The sequence below is a fragment of the Miscanthus floridulus genome, chromosome 2, assembly GCF_019320115.1.
Source record: "Miscanthus floridulus cultivar M001 chromosome 2, ASM1932011v1, whole genome shotgun sequence".
NCBI classification, from domain to species: Eukaryota; Viridiplantae; Streptophyta; class Magnoliopsida; order Poales; family Poaceae; genus Miscanthus; species Miscanthus floridulus.
Window position 1 is genome coordinate 177,557,834 of NC_089581.1, and position 22,577 is coordinate 177,580,410.

Below are 22,577 nucleotides of genomic sequence, written 5' to 3' on the forward strand. Positions count from 1 at the left end.
CTATTTACACAAGATAGAGAGGAGGAAACAGAAACAGCTACGTGAGCTGAAAGCACGAAGAGATGTGAGACTGAGGCCTCACGAGTCATTAGCAGTCTCTTCCAGGATGCTGTGAAGGTGTGGCCGCCACACCGTGGAACGGCTGCTCCGGCGGCGCTTGAGGCTGGCCTTGCCCTCCGACAGCACCTCCGCCAGGTACCTGTCACCATTGTCCTTGGCCTCCTTAGCAACAGCAGCGCTCGGCGGCGCGGTCGTCTTCAGCGACCGCGCCTTTTTCTGCTGCGGCCTCCTCTTCTTCTCGGGCACCGACGAGGCCGGCACCAGGAAGTAGAAGTACCCTCGCTTCAGCTCCGAGTCCGGGGCAACGATCAAGATCCGCCGCGCGCCGCCCTGGGAGCACGGCCTGCTGAGGACGTGGTTAGGGTGCGCCACGATGACCTCGCCGGCGGTGACCGGGCCGGTGTACTCCTCGATGTGGCCGCTGAGGTGGACGATCCGGATCACGTCGAAGGAGCCGCAGGGGAGTACGCAGGCCAGGCAGCACCGCAGGCTGTTGCCCATCCCCTGAAGTTGCTAGGCTCTCTCTGCAGTTGGTTTGGTTGCTTGCTTTGTTCTGAGAAGTGAGAGCTCTCTGCCTGCCTGCCTGCCCCTTGGCTGTTTGGCATGGCTGGGTGGCACTGGTTTTTATATACAGTGCAGGCTATGAAGCTAAGCTGAACATGTTAAACAACTTGGGATATACTATTGTGCAAAAAATGAACAAAGTAAAGCGTGCACGGTACAAGTGCCTATTTTATACACATTAGTAAATTAACTTCTAATCCTGTTGGTTATCTGGGGGAAACTAAGCATATGTATACTGCTAGCGATAGTGTAAAGAACTCAGTTCAAGCAGGAAGCAGGATTACGGGGTACGTAAGGGATGCATACATGCAAATGTACATCCATTGGTCCGTACAAAAAAACTCAGAGAGAGCTCTTGCGCCCATACAGGTCGGACTGTGTGCAACCACATTGAGATCTCACAATAATACGTATGAAAAGATGAGCTGGCATTGGGTGACCCAGCCTTATATCGTCCCAATACTTCTTGGTTTTGAGATGTGTTCTCTTTTGGTTACTTTGACGTGAACACTACTCCCTCAAGGCGTTCATTGAATTTGCTACGCCCATGGTGATAAAACAATCCGTGTGTTTCGATCGCGGTAGATCGTGGTACGCACAAGTGGCCGAAGATCAGGGGGTTCAAACTGTTTGGCCCTACAAATGTTGCACCTTCCGATACATCCATTGGTGAATGATCAAGTTCCTCAGCATTTTAATTTGTTTCATGCTATGGTAGTGGTATTTTTTTTCTCATAAGCTGTCTCGTACATGTTAGTACTTACTGGCTGAGCATCTAACAAGGATAATACTACACTTAATACACCATGCCAATGCCAATTGGATTGTTTCTTGACGAATTACACGGTACAGACACATACAAAGGCATATGCATTTTTTTTTGTGAATTATACAATACAGATATAGACACTCACAAACACGTAGACATACTCATCTCGACACTGAAAAAGTGAGCCAGATTATTACCCTGGGCGCACAATACAGATGCAGACACCCAAGTACGCATATACTCACACCCTCCGAAAAAGTGAGCTGGCAAATCTCAAGATTGTTACCACGAGGCACACTTTTTTTTTCAAATTACATGGTACATACTCACCCTCTATGCACACACGCACTCAAACCCTACCCATATAAACACCTTCGAAAGATTGAGACGGTAATCTCGAGATTGTTACTATGGGCTTCTCACTATCAACGGGCAAATCACCTATCACTGAAATAAGAGCGCGACTAAAAAATCCAGAGGAATGTGAACACTCATTCCAATGAAGGACTTGCAACCAGATGAATAGGTTTTACCACAACAAACCTGACCAAACGCTCACTTCGCATGTAAATTGCCATTTAACCAGCCAATTGTCATGTTCCCCTTGTTCCACCAAAGATGATGGTAACGGAAACATATATTCTCCAAACATGTCATTACCATTTGTATTCCATGGGCTTCATCTCTTTTTTAAACGAACCGTATATGTGGGCTTCATCTAGGAACCACTATGAAGCTGATGAGATAGGATTGTGACTCCCACCTCCAAATGGCGGCTCAACAGAAGCTAACACTACATCACAAAAGCAACGGAGTAACTAACACCATGCTATTAAGACACAAACAATTAGTAGAAAAAACACGCGCAGTACCCCCAAATTAAATTGATCCCACCAGCATGCTTGCATGCACCTCTGAATCCATGCATCTCGATGATTCGGGATGGAATCACGGCCGTCGGATCTACAGTGGAAAGTATTTTTCCTTTTATTTTAGGAATTTTAGGAACATTTCAACAAAGGATATCTTTCACAGGTCAAACGAGACCTAAGATTTAACCTAAAAGAAACTATTAGATTGAATCGAATCTATTTGCATTAAAAAACCGATTGGAATGCGACGTGGAATACCCGAAAGCTCTAAGAAATGCATGGGAAAGAAGGTCAGATTAACCCCGAAAAAAGTGATCCAAAAATGGATTTGCCTAAAGTTTCTGGATATGTCCGACCAAAGATTTTACCCACCCAATAGTAAAATCCAGCAAATAAAGCAAAAACGGCTCCCATAGAAAGTACATAATGGAAATGTGCAACCACATAATAAGTATCATGTAGAGCAATGTCTAGCCCAGAGTTTGCTAGAACTATTCCAGTGAACCGAAACAAAATACTTTTCCTTGTCTTTGATTTTTCTTTTTTTTATTCCTTAGAATATTTTTTTCTCTCTTTCTGGTGGTATCAAACTGCCACCTAATATTTTATCCGCCTCTTCAGGAAAATGAATATCTCCGGAAAAGATTTTGAGTTCTTCATAGCTTTTTTTTCTCTTCACTCGGACCAATTCACCTAGTCGACTTCTTGTATTGTAGACAAGTGCGGGGTTCCCGGACACATGGTGGTGACAACCCTCCACACTTTAGGGCTGGCTTTCCTCTGCCTGTATGGGACAAAGCAATGCCAGCTCCATAATTGTGATTATAATACCAAATGAGCTATAGATAGCGTTAATCCCTGTGAAAGTTGCGTGTACTTTGACACTGTTGGCCTACTAGCATTTCGCCACTAAGCAATGATGTACTTTGTGTTGCAATAAAGACGTGAGAAATGTGATGCACGTACTACCTTTTGCTGAATGCCTCAAGCTTTATGGATCACTTAAACAACAGCAATGGCTCGTCTTGTATGGTTTTTGACATAAATTAATCGGATTGTATTGTCCAATGTTTGCCGGTTTAGGTGTTGTTGATTGAAGCCTCTAAAGCGAGCTTGATGTTGAGAGTTGTACGGAGGCACCATTAGTTTTTTTTTAGGAAATTTAGTTTTTTTTAGTGGCGAAGATACAATTAGTAGTTGGGTTTGTTCAACTGGAACACTTAGGCCCATTTTTCACGTATGAAACTAGCAAACGTTCAAATAGGCCTCACCCAAGCAGTTGGAAGCCCACTCACTCTAATTTCAAAGCCAAGATTACATGGTAGTGCCGAGAAAGCCCATTACGGAAACAAACCCAATGAACCTGATCTGTATTCAGTAATATACTTCCCTTCTGCTAAAAAAAAAAGTAATATACTTCCCCCTTTCTTTGAAAATTCAAATCGAAATCCAGAATGCAAATGCCCAATTACCATTGCAAATACACAGCACGCGTCCGATGCACACAGCCTCCCTGTACCGCCACGTAGTCACGCACGCCGGCGAGAAACTGAAAAATCTCTACAGCACGCAGATGGGCAAGTCGAGCGGCGGCGCAATGGTGGTCTCGAGCTCGGACTCGCCGTCCTCCACCAGCAGCGCCATGGCGAGCCCGCCCGTGAGGTGCGCGTCGATGTGGCAATGCACGAGCCACACCCCGGGGTTGTCGGCCACGAAGCGCACGACGGCCCAGCCGCCGACGGGCACGCCGATGGTGTTGCGGCTGGGCGGGTCCACCAGATTGAACTTGGCCTCGTCCTGGCGCGGGTCGTAGTTGCCAAACCCCGTGGCCAGCACGAAGAAGTGGTACCCGTGGATGTGCATGGGGTGATCTTCGGCGGCGAAGATGCCCGTGTCCTGGAACACGATCTGCACCACCGCGCCGTACTTGACGCGGTACAGCCGGGTGCCCTTCACGGGCTGCCACAGCGCGCGCGGGACGTTCTGCGAGGTGAAGTCGAAGAACACCGGCGGGAACGCCGGGAAGTCGTCGGTGAACACGCCGGGGATGTGGTGGTAGTGCGCCTGCAGCAGTGAGACGGTGTTGGGGAGCTGGAACGACACGTTGTTCATGCTCGCGCCGAACCGGGTGTTGTTGGGGCCCTGGCAGAACGGGCCGGGGCGGCAGTTGAAGAGCCCAAACCCCACGGTGGTGAACACCTCCTGGGTCACCGGGCCGGGCACCTTCACCGCCACTGGGCTCCGGTGGCTGTTGGAGAAGGCGGTCGCCGTGTTCGTGTCGTTGAACGCCGGCAGGAACGGGAGCATCGGCTGCGGCCCTGCGCGGCCGAGGTGGCCGGAGGACCTAGTGGACCGGCCTACTGGGCAGCCGGGGGCGTTTTTGTACTGGAAGATGGCGGTGGCGGTGGTGTTGTCGAAGGGGACGCCCTGGGCCGAAGCGTAGGCGCGCGCGGCGAGGTAGTATCGTCCCGGGGCTGCGTGCGCCGTGACGAGGACGTCGGTGGTCTGGCCGGGGCCGAGGAGGACGACGTCGGTCTCGAAGGGCTTGGTGTAAATGGCGTCCGCGGCGACCACGGTCATCCTGTGGCCGGCGAGGCTGACGAAGAGCTCGGTGTTCATGGCCGCGTTGATGATGCGCAGCAGGCTCGTCTCGCCGGCGACCACCGGGATGATGCTCGTCTCTGCATTGGGTGACACATGAACGCGTAGGCATAGCACGCGAAGAATTAGTTTGTGAGTTGGGCTGGTGGAGAAAACATGCATCATCCGCTGGTCAAAGTGGGTGACATCATGCGCATGCTTGACATTGGTTAGAATGTTTCTTCTTTACAATCTTTTAGCCCTTGTTTAGTTCCACCCTAACTTTTAAAAAGTTGCTACAATACCTGTCACATCGAATATTTACGGCCTATGCATGGAGCATTAAATGTAGACGAAAAGAAAAACTAATTGCACAGTTTGGTGGAAAATTACGAGACGAACGTTTTAAGCCTAATTAGTCCATGTTTGAACACTATTTGCCAAATAAAAACGAACGTGCTACAGTAGCCCCAAAATCCAAATTCCTGAAACTAAACAAGGGCTTATTTATGGTTTAATTCACATCTTGTCTCTTCGTATCGTCAGTTTGTATGACAGAATATAAAAACAAAGCAACCAACCACCAGGGGAGCAGCTGCAGAAGACAAGTACCTGCAGTGTTTATTTACCATGCCGTACGGTTTGGACTTTGGAGAGAGACCTATGCCTGAGAGAGGCATGGATGAGTCTTTTCCAAACCGAAAGTTGCTTTGGTCGGTCTAACCAAATTTAGAAATTGTGCAACATTTTTTAGTGTTTTCTGAATCACCATTGTTCTCTCTTTAAATGATGTGTGTGTGCAGCGTCTCCTTGTGGTTGTGGTTAACTAGCATGTTCGCTTGTTGGTTTCAACATATCAGCCACGATATAGTATTTTTCTCTCACAACAAAGCAGCACTAGCCGGACTTATCAGCCCAGAAACCAATCAATGAACAGGTTGAACAACATGAGCAACTGAATCGACGAAATTAACCGGCGCTCACCTTGGCTGGAGCACGGGAGCAAGTCTCCCGGCTGGCCATTGATGAGGAGGGCATCGGAGACGTTGGGCGGCGCGCCGGTGATCATGGACTGGCGGAGCACGGCGATGGGGTTCCTCCTCCACCACTCGGCTGCACAAACATATGCATTCAGGCATTAGCAGAGCCAGAAGCTTTTAGGACCCCGGATAATTCTTATTATGCAAAAATATTTAGCTAGAAAATTACAGGATCTACTTCGATATAAAGAAAAATTCCTTTTGAACGTCGGTGACGAGCCCGGCCGGCCGCCCGGGGTGGCCGAGCGGTGGCTCTGCCACTGCATTCAGATCAGTGAGGCGGCGGCATTGGTGGTGGCAGCCGGCGATACAATTACCGGCGGGCTGTACTTGTGCTGTACTTGTATTGTACCTAGGATGACGGGGGCCTCCATTTGTGGCTTGGGGAAAGGGTAGGGGAGGCCCCTCCTGGGGTGGATGATGAGCGCGCCGTGCACGGTGGCGCGGAGCCAGGAGCTGTGCGCGTGCCACCACAGCGTGCCCTCCTGGCCCTGGGTGGTGAACCGGTACGTGTAGCTGCCGCCGGGGCGGATCGGGCACTGCGTCACGAACTCCGGCCCGTCCGCCCACCCGTTCCGCAGCTGCCGGAGGCCGTGCCAGTGGAGGGTCACGGTGTACTGCGCCCGGTTCACGGCCTTGATCGCCAGCGTGTCGCCACTGTACACCTCGATCGTCGGCCCCGGGAACAGCCCGTTCACCGTGACGATCTTCTGGCTCTTGCACAGCCTCTTCACTAGCGTCTCCTGGACCTGCAGCAAGCCAGCAGCAACACCAAATCATTTACCATTTTGAACAGATTGTTAGCTATTGAACCACAAAACGCAAAGCGCAGCAACACTTACGATGAACTCGTAGAAGCGCTCCTCGGCGAGGGCGCCGGGGAGAAGGAAACAGCAGAGCAAAACAAGAGCAGAGCTGCAGAGCTTCACGAGACCTGACCTCGCCATCGCAGCCATCGCTCCGCAGCCTGATCGGCTGGGCTTATTATCTCGTAAATGATCGTAAATTTTTAACCGGAACAGTACACGATCCAGCAACGAACAAGTCCAGCCAGACGATGGCTGGCTTGGTGACCAAGTGCGAGACCGGCGAGCGTTATATAGAGTCAGGCAGCAACGATGGGGCGAGACCCGAGAGGGAGGGGTAGTGCAGTTGTTTGGGGGTTTGGAAGATTAGGTTTTGATTGGCGCGACTGCCACGTTTGGCCTTTAGTGTGGCGGTCGAGTACGATGTAGTTCGACCTCGTATTGCTGAATGAATAGCGAATGCTGACGGGGGAGTTGTTGCACCCACTGGTCTAGCGAACGCGTCGTTTCACCGTGCCCAATCGTTCTACTTCTACCTGTTGTGTCTTGTGAACATTTGCTGCTGCTGCTGCGGTTGTTGATGGTACTATGATGCATGGATGGACGGTACCTTGCCCTGGAAGATTTGCATTTTTTTTTTTAAGAAAGATTTGCATTAACTCTGGTCAATCAAGAAGTTGGAGGGAGAAAAAGGTGCAACTTACTTCTTTTCTGCAGGTAAAAAAAAGAGTAGGGCTTACTTTATCAGGGTGGTGCTAGTACATCTGTTCAGTTGCCAACCTACCATTGAGAACTGTCTTCTGCTGGTGTGGACTCTGGACTGAATTTCCTTCGATGACACTATTCTTGGAAAGTTTTTTTTTTGGACAGGTTCTTGGAAAGAAAATAGCCCCAGCGAAAGCACTAATGAAGCAATAATACATCTCGCAAAGAAAGAAAGAAGAAGAAGAATAAACAAAAAAAAAATGGAAAGAACAGCGTGTTTATCACGAAGAAGATTGAGACTGATACTCTGAATGAGACTGCAAAACATAAATCAAGAAAGTTTGCAACTACAGACACCGGTTTGGTAGGTTCTTTGACAAAGTGAAGTCAATTGGCCCCTTTTTTCCACTCCAACTGAACAATTCCTCTGCTTTCAGCGATTAGGTGGCCAGGAGGCGACGCAGGTGACATATGATTAGTTAGAGTCATTGAGCGACATATGATTAGTTAGGGTCATTGAGCTATCTCACTTAGCCGCAATTTCTAGCCGGTAGCAAATAGCTAATCTTTGCCGATTTCATCACCGTACCACTGAAAGGAACATGCGTCGGCGTTCAGCCGATGAAGTCCATCTGCAGCTCACTTACTATGAAGGATTCAAATGTTCACTCTGGTTGCTCACAATAAACAAACTATAAATTGACTCATTATTTTCGTGTTTCGTCTAGGTCTGTGGGATTTTGGCCATGCCAAAATTTCTGCAGTACCCTCGAATCAAACTCAAGTTGGAATAAATCGATCCGGTTTGTGGATAGTACAAGGCTATAAGCACCCTTGTTCATATGTTTGAACTTTGCAATGCTATTTCCTGGACAACGAGAGGAAGGGCCAGCTACAGAATCTCTTTTTCAGCCTGCACTTTGCCAAGCTACCAAAGGCAGCAGATCATAATGAGAGAGTGAATGTTACTTCCAAACTAGTTGACACTTTCTATGAATCTGGACAAACTGTCCATATTTATAGCTAAAGTGTTAACTATTTTAGAGTGGGTGCAAATTAGGGACCCAACTATTTTAGGACGGAGGAAGTAGGTGTAAACTTGGGAGTTGGGATGTAAGAATTTCACAGAAAATATTTAGGTCTTGTTTGGATGCATGTGTATCCACCTCAATCCACATATGTTGGAATGAAATGGAATGGAATTTAGTTTAATTCCACTCCAATCCACTTCAACACATGTGGATTAAGATGAATACATGTGCATCCAAACAAGGCCTTAAGATGCACCAGGAGTTGGGACAAATTCCCATATTCCTGACTGGGTACACTATGCACTACAACTTGAGATAGGATGTTCCTTTGCAGAATGCTACTACTTTGTAATGGCAAATATTGAACAGGTAGTACACTCGTGCTGACCATTAGTTGTAAGCAGGCAAGCAGCTAAGTTTAAAACCAAATGTGCAGGTAACATTACTTGAGAGTTTAAGACCTAGTCCATTGGCAAGCTGACATTGACGGTACCCGTATGTTTGGTGTGTATTTCACATTGTCGAGTAACTACAAAATGGGTTAACTCCGTCTTGCTATTTACGTGCAGGTTGGACGCAAACAGCCAAGTCCAAGAGGTCGACGAAAGGGTCTGCACAATCAATGGCTCGGTCACTGGATAGTAACAGGCTAACAGCCCTGGTAAGAAATTGGTACTGGCTATAAAACCGTGATCTGTAAAGTTTGCAGGTTGTGTTGTGCGCTCAGTTTTGCCCTGGTAACATCAGAGGGTTCCTCTGTAATGTCATGATCTGTGATTTGAGTACCGTTCGTGATTTGCATGTTAGGTAGCAGGTGATATGAGCATTCGTACGTTTTGTGTGCTCAGATTTGCGTGGCATGAGAAACCCTTGCTAATCTGACAAGTTACAATGGACAAACTCAAGTTTGTCATTATGTGTTTGGTTGCTAGCCACAACTTGCCACATTTCACCTTAAGTTAGTAAGTATTTGGTTAGCAATTAAATTAGATAAGATTTTTTTGGACTCTACGAGTCGTAGAGTAAAAAAGTATAGCAATCTTAGCCAAGGTAAAGTGTGGGTCCAAATTTTCTAGCCACACTTTTTGTGTCTTGCTACATTTGCTTAAGGTTAATTGTGGCTGGAAAGCAAACAACCCTGAAATTGGACATTTCTCTCAAAGGGAAATTTTTGAAAACACCAAAGGTTCAATTGAAACTTAATCAGAAGCCAGCACTCCCAAATCATCTTCTGATCACATGGAGTGCTTCTGGCAGGTACAAACGAATTCAGCAATTAAAGAATGAAATCGCAACCAAAATTCTCCTACCCCCTACACCTGTACTGTACAGACCGATAAAGAGCCTGTTCGCTTGCTCGTATACGATTGTGGATTATAAGTTGGAACAATATTTTTCTCTCACACCAAACCAGCCAGCAGTAAATAATCCACGATCATTTATGATGAAACGAACAGGCTGAAAACGGATAGACTCTGAAGTCTACTTATTAAAAACTCAAGTTTGTCATTATATGTTTGGTTGCTAGCTACATCTTACCACACTTCACCTTATGTCGGTAAGTATTTGATTAGCAACTAAATTTAGATAAGAATTTTTTGGACTCTGTGTCGTTGAGTAAAAAAGTATAGCAATCTTAGGCATGGCAAAGTATAGCTCCAAATTTTCTAGCTACACTTTTTATGCCTTGCCACATTTGCTTAAGGTTAATTGTGGCAAATTATAGCTAAAAACCAAACAACCCAAAATTGGACATTTCTGGCTCATTTCGATCCTCGGAATTGAAATTATTTTAATAATCATAATTTCGACACATATTAATTAAGCTAATATGGTTGTATATAGATTATAATTGTTTATTATTAGAGTCTGTCTACCCAACAACCATGTGTTTTATATAGTTTCAACACATGAATTTTTTTTTTTTTGCACCATAGAATTAAGATCCAACAGCCTCCATCCTCCTTCTACCTCCAGCCTTCTTCTACATCTAGACAATCACAAGATCACAAGATCACAGATCCACAGATCACAAGAAACAATTTTTTTCTATGCAAGGACAGAAGACAATCGGGTCCGGCAATGCGTATACGTAGACAAATTAGTAAGTTCGCTATGGCGTGGCGCCCATCATCGATTTCCATATGTTTGTGGGCCCATCATATCGCACGGTGGCTACAGGACAAACCGGTGCCTTTGTGGGATATGATGTTCGACGCGATTCGTTCTCGGGTCGCCGTCGCATGGTCGGTACACCCAGAGAGACACGAGCGCGAGAAACTGGAGCCGCAGTATATACGCGCGTAGTAGTACTCCTATACGCTGCTACACAAGAGAGAGGGATAAAAAAATCCATGTGTTTTTTTGTGTTAAAACACATGTGTGTTGTATAGCATTTCTGTATTATTATCGTCTATACAAGAGAGATACTCATGTGTTGCATTTATACCGTAGGGGACCGAGTTGAAGAATGTGTTATAAGTTGCAAAGTGGAAACATAGAATGGTGATCTATAGAATTAATTGTTTAAAGAAAAAAGATCTATAGAATAAATTTCCATGTTCCACCCTATGAATTTGAAAGGTTTATACATGAACTTTAGAAAGTGGTGAAATTATCAAATTTCAAGTCAAATGGTCTAATTTATTAAGTAGATTTTAATTCCTCCAAATAAAAGGATCCAAACGACTCATTAAATGAAATTTTTTGAAAGCACCAAAGGTTCAATTGAAACTTAATCAGAAGCCACCACTCCCAAATTATCTTCTGATAACATGGAGTGCTTCTGGCAGGTACAAACGAATTCAGGAATTAAAGAATCACATCGCAACCAAAATTCTCCTACCCCCTACACCTGTACTGTACAGACTGAAAAAACGGGTAGACTCTGAAGTCTACTTATTAAGAACCTGAAGTAACTGAGAACTGTAAATTTCAGTCTGCAAGAGTCTGACTACTCTGTAAATGTAGATTTCGTCTCGTCCGTGACACTGGTGGCGGTCGCGGTAGTATGGCTCGGCTCACCGGTGAAGGACGAGGCGGCAGAGACAGCTACTGAGGGCTTGATCTGCTCAAGCTGCCGCAGCACCTGCTGTGCCTCGGGCCTCGCTGGTGGCGAAGGATCGACACAATGCAGTGCCAGTTTCAGCGTCTTCACCAGCTCCTCGCCGGTCTCTGAGCCCGCGGCCGCGTCCTTCATGAGCTCCAGGTCAAACACCTCGTTGGTCCACTCCTCCTCGACGACCGAGGCCACCCACTGCGGCAGGTCGAGGCCGTTGGTCATGGTCGTGTCCCCAGGCGACTTGCTAGTCAGGAGCTCGAGCATGACCACCCCGAGGCTGTAGATGTCGGTCTTGGTGTTGACCTTCTTCAGCTTGGAGAGCTCCGGCGCGCGGTAGCCGAGCGCGCCCGCGGCAGCGATCACGCTGGAGTTGGCCGCCGCGCTCATGAGGCGCGACAGGCCGCAGTCGGCGATCTTGGCGTCGTTGCCTTCGTCCAGGAGGATGTTGTTGCTGGTGATGTTGCCGTGCACCATGTTGGCGTCGGTGTGTAGGTGGTGCAATCCCCGCGCCAGGCCCATCGCGATGTTCATCCTCGTCGGCCAGTCCACCGGGCTGCTGTCCGGTGCACGAGCTGCGATAATACACATGGTGAAGTTTTGTTAAGCACAAAAAAGAAGCAAATAGATAGAATCCGAGCTTTGGAAATTGTACTGAGCAAGTGAGCTTACCATGGAGGAAAGAGGCAAGGTTGCCCTTCGGCATGTAGTCGAACACCAGAAGCTTCTCGCCCTTGGCTCCCAAGTAATAGGCCCTGAGGGCGAGGAGGTTGGGGTGCCGGAGCTTGCCGAGCGCGTTCACTTCCAGCTCGAACTCCTTCTGGCTCTTGGCGATCTTCTCCCGGAGCCGCTTCACCGCGACGTAGCTGCCGTCCTCCATGGTTGCCTTGTACACCGTCCCGTACGTGCTCTTCCCCAGGATCTCTGCGGTCGCGCACAGCAGATCGTCCGCCGTGAACGAGAGCGGCCCGTCGAAGTGGACCAACTTGCCGCCGCCGTCCCCACCGGTGTCAGTGCCTGAGCCTGCCTTCCCGACAGTCTTCGTGGTCGCCTCCTTGGCGCCCTTCTTGGGGGGCGAGCTTTCCTTCTTGTCTTTCCTCCAGAAGATGAAGACGCAGCAGAACAGGAGAAAGAAGAGCAGGAGGATGCCTGCCACTGCAATGATGAGCTCCCTTTTGTTGAGCTTCCGGGTTCGCCGCTCCGACAAAGGCACTGGAGGAGACGGCGCCGTCAGTGGGGATGAAGCGGAAGTGCAAATGGCAGAGCCATTGAACCCACAGAGCTGAAGGTTTCCAAGGAACGAGCTAGAATTGAACTTGTTGGATAGAGCTGCAGGCACAGGCCCCGAGAGATTGTTGTAGGACACATTGAAAGAACTGAGATTGACAAGGCCGCTCAAGGAGGCAGGAATTTCTCCGGTGAGGTTGTTCTCTGACACGTCGAACAGTGACAGTGCCGAAAGGTTCCCGATGGTCGCTGGGATTTCGCCATCGAGGACATTCCTCCTCAGGGACAGCTTGGTCAGATTCTTAAGCTCGTCAAAGCATGCCGGGATGTGTCCTCCGATGTCATTGCCATCGAGATTGAGCTCTACTAACAAAGTGAGGCTGCAGAGTGACTCAGGGAGGCTACCACCTAAAAGATTGTCAGAGAGATCAAGCTTTCCGAGCTTTGTGGCGTTGCCAATCCCATCCGGGATGCTTCCACTGATCAAATTGCTAGCGAGAGAAAGATCGTGGAGCAATCTGAGATCGCCAATGGTGGGCGGAATCACGCCGCTGAGATTATTGTTGTTGAGCTGAAGGGATTCGAGGAACGGGAGGGAAGTGAGGCTGGTCGGCACGACACCGGATAGGTTGTTGTACGCGAGGTTGATCCTATAGAGCCGAGTGGTATTGGCCAGAGTGGAAGGGATACTCCCCGAGAGGAAGTTGCCGCTGAGGTCGAGCGTCTGAAGGAGCGCGCAGCCGCCGAGTGCCGGGGGCACGGCGCCGGCGAAGCGGTTGTTGTGGAGGTAGACGCCGCGGAGCTCGCGGAGGAAGCCGAGCGCGGCGGGCACCTGGCCCCCGATGATGTTGTCGTGGAAGCTGAACCTCTGGAGCGCGGTGAGCTGGCCGACCTTGTCGGAGAGCGCGCCGGCGAGACCCTTGAAGGGGAGCTGGATGGCCACGACCTTGCCCTGCGCGCACTTGATCCCCGCCCAGCCGCCGGAGCAGGCGTCCAGGCCCGTGCCGTTCCAGCCGGCCAGGAACCCGCGCGGGTCCACCAGCGACTGGCGGATGGCCTGCAGCCCCTGCAGGTCCGCCTGCGCGATCACCACGCCGTCCGATCGCTGCCCGCGCGCCGGCACCGCCGCCGCCGCCAGCAGCAAGTGCAGCACGAGCAAGCCCCCAACTTGCTGTTGCTTCCTTCTGCAATGGACGCCGGCGCGGCAGCAGCTCCGCACACCCATGGCTAGTGCAACTAGCTAGTAGCTAGCTCTAGCTAGAATCTAGTGTACCTAGCCCAATGCAGCCGCTCCTACCTAGGAGGAGCTCGAACTTTTGAGCGAGTTCTTTCTTGGTTTCTGGTTCTGCTAGCGGGGGAAAGCGATGGTACCGCGCTCTATATAAGCGTTGCAGGTACTAGTACATTGGCAGAAGAACGGAAAAAGGAGGGAATAATTTAGCTGCTAACCCGATTAAACTCAGATGCGCTAGCTAACGGCTAGCTCAGTCCCTCTGCAGAGGGAGACGCGGGCGCTGACATCGTGGGTCCCGCGCGGCAGGAAAGAATCCGATCTTTATCCCATTCAGCGCAGCAGCAGCAGTAGGAAAAATAGTATCGGTTGGTATTAAAGTCGACTTTTGTTGTGAAAGAAAAATATTTTAGATTCTAGCTATGTTCAAATGAACCGGGCTAAGGTCCGGTTTAATTCTAAAAAATTTTCACCCCAAACTATCACATCAAATCTTGCGGCACATGCAAGAAGTATTAAATATAGACGAAAAAAACTAATTGCACAGTTTGGTTGGAAATCGTGAGACGAATGTTTTAAGACTAATTAGTCCATGATTAGCCATAAAGTATTACAGTAACTAGCATGCGCTAATAACGAATTAATTAGGCTTAATAAATTCGTCTCGCAGTTTTCGGACGGGCTATATAATTAGTTTTTTTATTAGTATTTAAAAACTCCTTTCAACATCCCAAAATATCCGATGTAGCATTAAAAAATTTTCATTTCGTGAACTAAACGTAGCCAAAGTGCCGCAGGGTATCTGTACCCTGTCGTGTGCTGTGGTGTTCCCAGTCCCCACCGGCCCCCAACGGCTAGCTCACCGGCGGTGGAGCCCGCCGGACAGCGACCGCAGCGCGGGGGTTGAAAGGCGAGCACGTGCGCCCGTACATGGAAAGCAGCGTGGGAGTTAATGGCCGCGGTAATTAACAAGAGCGGGAGCGAGAGATTTGGGGGGAGGCCGAGAGGGACAGGACAGGCAGCGATCCGGCAAAACGAGGCATGTAATTAACAAGAGATTTGTTTATTTTCCTCTTCTAAACTTTAGTCCCCGTAGCATCGGTTTGACATGTATAAAGTATTAAATATGAACTAAAAATTAACTAATTACACATATTATGACTAATTTACGAGACGAATTTTTTAAGTTTAATTAGCCTATGATTTGACAATGTGGTGCTACAATAATACATGCGCTAATGATGAATTGATTAGGCTTAATAAATTCGTCTCGTGAATTACTGAAAACTTGTGTAATTTTTTTATTATTACTGTCTAAACATTCTTATGCGACAAACTCATGTGATAACTACAGTACACCCTAGACTTTAGGCTCTCGATTTGGATTTGGCTCGACCTGCCGGCCGCCCGGACCTGACGCGTCAGCGGCCGGGCGCTGGGAGAAAACGTCGTTTTGTAACAGGAAGACCGATGGATTTTGCTCAGAATTTTGTTTGCCAGCCACTGATGGTCGCCGAGCCATGATTGATGTACTGGAGCCTGGAGGAATGTGCACAGGGCGCGCATCCGCGCGATGGCGCGGGCGCCCACCAGCCCATGCTTCCAATGACCCATTCACTGTGCGTTTTGACCTGCCTGCCATCTGGGCTGCATCGCCAACGGCCAGCCCATGCTTCCAATGACCCATTCACTGTGCGTTTTGACCTGCCTGCCATCTGGGCTGCATCGCCAACGGCCAGGTTGGTGCTGATACCCATGCACCAACGAACGGATGGGTTCAGAAGAGGGAGGAAAAGGGCAATCGAAAGCAGCTCTGGCTCGGCTCCCAGCAATGTGGTGGAGCGGGAAAGAAGGGGAAGGCACAAGTCGAGCTCAGATTTCGGGTCAGTCCACATTTGCCTTCTGAAGACATGTCCACCGCCGTGCAGGGCACTAGGGCGGGACATGGCAGCAGTACCAAACTTCAGAGCAGGGTTCAGGCAGGAACAACGAGGTCTTGTTCTCCAACCTCCCTTCGACTCTGCCAGATCACGTGGCGGAGTTGGGTACTAGTGACCCAATGCTGTATGAAGCGTCGCTCTCTCCAATACTGGATGCCAGGGTGCTGCCCATACCTCTATATATGGCCAGGCGGCCCATGGGCCGGTGGCACGGCACGCGGCACGGCCTTTTGGCACGGCCCATGGGCCGCGCGGCACGGCTGCCACCGTGCCCGTGCCGGCACGGCACGGAGGCCCGTGCAGTGCATAGGCCGCAGGCCTGGCCCATGACACGGCACGGGCACGGCACGGCCAGAGGGCCGGCACGGCCGCCAGGCCAACGGCCTCTTTTGGCCCAGCGGCCCACGCCCACACCCCCGCCACCCCGCGCCATATATAAGCCGCGCGGCCGCAGCCCCCTCCCCCCCCCCCCCCGCCCCCCCCCCCCCCAAATCCCTAACCCTAATTCTTTTGCCCCCCTCCGCCTCCGCGCAGCCGCAGCCCGCAGCCAGCCTCGCTCTGACCTCTCGAACTCGATCCGCCGCCGTCGTTCGCCTTGAGCTCGCCGGCCCTGCTCCGGTGACCTCGACACCTCACCTCGCCGGCCACTTCTTCTCCTCCCTCCGCACAGCCGCAGGCCGCAGCTCTCCCTCCGCTCTCGCTCTCGAGTCTCGATTCGAAGTCGAGACGAACTCGATCCGATCTGATCCGCCGCCGCCGTTCGACTTGACCTCGCAGGCCCTCCTTCTCCCTCTCGTACCTCCTCCAGTCCTCCTCCTCCTCCTCCGGTGTACCATGTGAGTCGTTGAGCTGTATATTCTTCCGCCGCCACTCGCCGTGACGCCGTCAGTCTAACGGTGGGTGCTTGTCTCATCGTTCTCTGCTTGGATGCTGGCTCCTTGGCTTCTTCTCCGGCACTGGGCTCCGGTGGCGTAGGTCAGTCAAAACCCTAACCCTAGCATGTTCATGTTCTTGTTCAGTTGTTCTTCATCTTCTTCTTCTCTGCATCTTCCTGAGTTCTTGTGTTGTGTTCTAATGCTCTTCTTCTTCTTGTGCTCATGTGCTTCGCAGGTTGGTGCCTGACGCTTTGTCCTCCTCCTCTGGAGGCTCGATGGCAAAGCCGTCCGGTTTGAAGCGCCCCTGCCCACCGTCGAGGAACGGTGCTGGAGCTGTGGCTAGGGGCCGGAACCAGCCTCCCCAACCCCAACCTCCTATGGCCTCGGTGACGATGCCAGTGCCTGCGGATGAGTACAACCACCGTGCCGACGGCGAGCACCCCGAGGCCGAGGAGGCCGTGGAGGAGTTGGAGATTGAGAACGACGACGACATCACCGAAGGCGCAGCTGCGCTGTTCGGCATCAATATGGGTGACAGCGAGCACCCGATCGATGTCGACTCCGGCATGTGATCAATATGTTGTTCTGTTCTTTACTACTTTATAATTCTGTGACATGTGATCATTTGAAGTTTTGAACTTAGACTTTGGAATTTTCTGTTGATTTTGAGTGTTTTCTGTTGATGGGCCGTGGGCCGGCACGGCACGACCAAAATGGCCGTGGCACATGGGCGGCACGGCACGGAGAAACGGCCCATGTGCCGTGTCATGGGCCGAAGGCCTGGCCCATGGCACGGCCAGGCACGGCACGGCCGGCACGGCGGCACGCCGCGGCACGGCGCAGTGCCGTGCCAGCACGGCACGGCCGTGCCGCGTGCCGTGTCGGCACGGCACGGTGGCCAACTATACATACCTCCGGTTTCCCGTCACGACGCTGACCCAGGCCAGCAGGTAGCGGTATGTACTGTTGGCTTCGTGGGCTCCATACTTCGTGATGATCATACGCTATTTGGGTCTGTGGAGCGCACAAGGCCCAGTGGGCCGGACGATGGCCTCCTCTGTATCAGGGCGCCGGACCTGGCTACCCCGCTCAACGGGGCTGGCATGGAGTCCTTGGAGTTAGAGATCGAGCTCACGGGTGGGTCTCCTCCTCGGGTTGCAACTTGCAAGCCATACCACGCCCTACTCTCCGTTGCGCCAGGCAGGCATGGGCCTCAGCCTTCAGCCCACCAGTCGTTACTCCATCTAGTGGCAGCCCACGGCCCCAAGGCGGCGGGCGCACGCAGCCAGGGAGCCCTGCGGCCGCTGCCGGATCATCCACAACGACCTTTCCTTCGGTGATGGCCTTCATCGACTCCCTCAAGTTGCCACTTGCCACTGCAGGAACCGTTGATCAAGACAGCGCCACGTCCCCGCCAAGCCCGTCGTATCGATGACTCTGTCGTTCCGCGCCGCAGTGACAGGCTCGCGGCCAAATCAGTCTTCCGCGACCCTCAGCCGGAGAAGCAGGCCAAGCGTGTCATGATGAACAAGTGGAGGCGGAGGCCTGACGACGCTGTAAGCTGCACCCCGGACGCTACGGTCGGTACCAAGTTTCACAACAAGTTTGCGGAGCCGCTGTCTTCTTCCAAAAGGGCAGCGATGCGCGAGCTCTTCCCCATGCGAGGCACGCGCAGGGCGAGGGCTGCGCCTGGGTACGAATGAGCCGCCGCTGCTCACGTCGCAATGCTGGTCTTTCAGTCGCAAAGTTAGCTGCTAAGTTAGTGCAACTCTTTAGCTCCACCGTTGCAGCCGGTGATTTGTGTGTGTGTTCGTCCGGGTGACTGGCATTGGTGCCTCGCCATTCGCAGCCCCAGCCTTTGTATGTTTCTATCTCCTACTTAATGAAGCACGTGCCAATTTCGAAAAAAGTTCACCAACCATAGATAACAAGAATGATTCATCAAGAGGGAGATATTGGTGATACCAACGTGGCCCCAATTTTCAGAGGTCTAGACTACAGAAAGTCCTTTTAACCCACTTTATCTTTTTTTAGAGTAGTTTGATTTTTCTCCCTCATTATAGAACTGTTTTTCTTTCATCTTTATCAACTTTAAAACCCGTTTATTTTCGCACCGCCGTTTCTTCCTGGAGCCGCCACCGCCGGTGAATAGCAGCACCCTTGCTCCTATTCCAACATAAGGTAGGTTCATTAGTTTAGTTAAAAGTACATCTGTAGTGATGTTCATTACTGATTGAGCTATTGTTCAGTAGTGTGAAGGTGAGCGCCTTCACGGCTCGAACTTGTTAGTTGAAATTATTTAGTATTCACTGTTATTCACTATTCAATGTTTGTTCAGTTTTTTTGCCTGTGCGTAGACCCTTGTTTTGTATTATATTAATGTCATTATTAAATTTGTTGTGTCTGTTGTTGTAAGACACACGGACTCTATCCTAAAAGGAAAGGACACAGAGGAATCTTGTTCCTAGTCCGTTTCTATGTGGGCTTTTATCAAAATTCTTAGGCCTTGGCAGGACTATATATATATATGGGAGATCTATGTTGTAATCATCAATATTGAGAGAAATAAAGAATAGTCTCCCTATATCTTGTATCTATGTGTTTTATTTCCATCCACTATGTTAATCATGAGAAACGGAGAGGAGAAGGTTCTAACCGCTGGCAACATGTTTTATAACACGTTATCAGTTCATACCGACGTCTCGCCGCGACTACTTCGATGACGTCGACATCCCCGATGTATGTTAGTGGAACGGATCTACTACATCTACCTACAACTAATCTACACTGCATCGACATGCACCATTGCCGTCGAGCAGGCAGTTCTACGACTATGCCAAACACCCTACGTGATATGTATCTACTAACCACTGCTCTACGCGGTATGTAAGGTAGATCAAATTAGCATCCTAACCATATATAAATAATGAATCACATCATGCAGATTGATCTCGTTCATTGCACACCGAGATGTTTTTGTTTTGCCAATGCTCTCACTCTTGAATCGCATCTACAATATACAACGGATTTGCATCTAGGGTTAAAATAAAAAAGAATTTATGCAATATGCTACACGTAGGAGTTCAGTATGCACACGACAAGTGGTCTGATGGATGCAACCATCACATGTCATCTTCTTAATGACACTGATATACGTTGCCCGCAGTCACGTACATCTGGACTACCTACACATGCATGGATTAGCCCCAGTCGAAGTCGTTGCCACAATGGCATGGTGATTCGCCACGCCGTCCATCAGAAATTGCGGGCGGCGCGCACGCAGCACCGGCAGCATCCGGGTGTCACTGTCACCACGAGCCAAGTCGTGCAGTCGCGTCCGGCATCGCAGCGACTCGAACACGCGCACCACGGAACATGTATCCATGACCGTGCAAGCTAGCTCATAACTATGGTGCACGATCGACTTAGACTCCCCGTCAGCAGCCCAATAAACATGCATGGCCTGAGTCGTCCATAGCCTACCCACGCATATGTGGCCTGTCACTCCATATGCACTTGGTCGCCGCCTGCATGCGGTGATCTGTCACGCGGTTTTGATGTCTTGTGAGTAGTAACTTGTATGTCATAGCTACCCACGACAACATTGCCAAGGACAAGCACGCCTGGTTGAATCAGGCTAAAGAATTTAAGCATCGAATTAAGAAAAGGGGCTAGCTAGCTAATAGATCCGAAATCGTATGATTAAGCTTCAAATTCTCGAAGAATTTAAGCATAAGTCATCTATTTCTGCAGAATAGAATCTATGTTTCTCGTAAATGTGAATATGAATTTACGGTATTTTTGCACACCACCCTTCGGAACATTTAGTTTTTAAAGAAGTTTTTAACCCTAGACCCATTGTTAATACATATTTACAGTACCCTCTTATATTTTGAATTGAATATATAAGAGTTCATATACAACTTTGAATCTGCGGTTTAAATGTTGCTTTGCCTAGCTTTATTTTTCTGAATTAAATAGTAGATTAATTCTAAAAAATTTCGACACTTTGAAATTAATTCTGAAAAATGCTAGCGCAATATCATTATGAATTATATACCATGTAATTGTAAGAATAAAATCTTGAATTATTACACTAGAATCATGGTATAAGGTATATAGCCTCTCTAAATCCTGCATACCTTAGACTTATCACCTTTGAGAGGCTCATATTTGTTTTTCCTAGCATAATGAGTTTTGGGGATGAATGAATGGTTGGTATTAATTCTAAAAATTTGCATATGCCGTAATCCTGAAAATGCTAGGATGATTCTAAGAGTATTTTGTATAACCATCCGCTATCTTTTTGCACTTTGCCACTTGTTTACATATAATAAACTTATACGCACATGATGATTCTGGTAATAATAATATATGCATACCTTCATGAAGAAGGAATATCCTGAACTTGTCTTGAATGATAGAATTATATAGCATGGTCATTTATTAATTCCTAGTAGGATATTCTACTACCACTGAAGTAGAGTGGACCTTAAGCATTATAGTTTCTGATATTACTCTCAAAGAATGAGTATGTGACCAAGTTAAATCCTAAAGGTCTTATGGGACTCACTGCATGAGAAATTCTAGAAGATATATGTTGGTATTTTGTGGGGGTATGGCCCCCAAGACATGGGCCGCACCATCGGAAGTGGCCCGGCCCACAAGATCAAGGCATGCACGGCACTGCTCGGCGTGCACCGCAAGACATTGTATAGTACCAAATAGGATACTTACCTTGTAACCCTACCTCCTCCAGAGTATATAAGGAGAGGTAGGGGTCCCCTAGCGGATATGATCTATCAGATCAGATCTACATACAGATCAATACAATACACCAAAGATACAGGACGTAGGGTATTACGTCGATCAGACGGCCCGAACCTGTCTAAATCGCTGTCTCTACGCCTTGTGTCACCATCCGGTTCCTAATTACGTGCACCCCCACCGACAAATCTACCATCGCGGGATACCCCTCGGTGGACTGCCGACGATATTCTGTCGACAGTTGGCGCGCCAGGTAGGGGTGTACGCTTGATCCATGGCGAGCCAGATAGACCTCAAATCAACAACGTGTTCTCGTCGTCAATCTCGTGGAGATCCATGTCGATTCACGACGATAATTCATCGCTGCTACACCAGCCCCTGCGATAGCAGATCCGATCTTGGAACCACCTCCAAGGTCATCTTCACCAACAACTCACCGCCCGACAGGTGCTCGCCGTCAACGCCGACCAGACAACGCCATACGCCGCTGATCAGACGCTCCGTCCAAAGCTAAGTCACGTTTTAATATTCTTCTAAATATTCTCCGATCTTCGTATATCGCCATAATATTTCTCCGAACTATTTTTCCCATATTTGCTCTCCAAATGATTTTTCGAACCCTCGAACAGTCACGTTAATGCTCGGACGCCTTCAGAGACGGCTCTGTCTCTGGCTCCTCCCTACACGTGCTACGGGCTCCGCGCTCTACGTTATGGGTGGTCGACAGCGGCTCCTTGGTCACGCCTGTTCCTCCTACACGTGCACGGGCTCCGCGCTCGACGTTATGGACTATGGGCTAGCTAGGGCTGAAGACTCAGCTACATACTAACTGTTTGGGCGGTTTATATTAAACATAAATATATTTTCACGCCAACTGATCGCCGAACTACATACGTCGTTTCATCACCATTGTTGATTTTTCTCCGGAGTTTATTTATTTTTACATCATGTACTACCCGTTCTACATGTTTGTATTGTAGGATCATCGTCCAGGTGATCGGACCACCTAGTGCTCGGACTTCTCCACCGATCAACTGGTCGAACCGCTTGGT

At 49.3% G+C, this 22,577-nt stretch overlaps 3 protein-coding genes across 3 annotated transcripts; all 3 read right to left on the reverse strand.

Moving 5' to 3' along the window:
• Positions 1-78: 78 nt before the first annotated feature.
• On the reverse strand, positions 79-628 carry LOC136540821 (uncharacterized). Its single transcript, XM_066532834.1, has one exon. It carries the CDS (start codon positions 559-561, stop codon positions 79-81), a length of 483 nt encoding a protein of 160 aa, XP_066388931.1. The 5' UTR covers positions 562-628.
• A 3,067-nt stretch (positions 629-3,695) lies between these two features.
• LOC136540822 (laccase-3-like) lies at positions 3,696-6,930 on the reverse strand. The gene is made up of 4 exons (XM_066532836.1): positions 6,728-6,930; positions 6,238-6,634; positions 5,830-5,958; positions 3,696-4,946 (listed from the first exon to the last, which is right to left on the reverse strand). The coding sequence occupies exons 1-4, from the start codon at positions 6,839-6,841 to the stop codon at positions 3,826-3,828; spliced, it is 1,761 nt and encodes a 586-aa protein (XP_066388933.1). The 5' UTR covers positions 6,842-6,930; the 3' UTR covers positions 3,696-3,825.
• Positions 6,931-11,299: 4,369 nt separating this feature from the next.
• On the reverse strand, positions 11,300-14,036 carry LOC136540823 (probable leucine-rich repeat receptor-like protein kinase IMK3). The gene is made up of 2 exons (XM_066532837.1): positions 12,158-14,036; positions 11,300-12,060 (listed from the first exon to the last, which is right to left on the reverse strand). The coding sequence occupies exons 1-2, from the start codon at positions 13,935-13,937 to the stop codon at positions 11,381-11,383; spliced, it is 2,460 nt and encodes an 819-aa protein (XP_066388934.1). The 5' UTR covers positions 13,938-14,036; the 3' UTR covers positions 11,300-11,380.
• Positions 14,037-22,577: the final 8,541 nt, after the last annotated feature.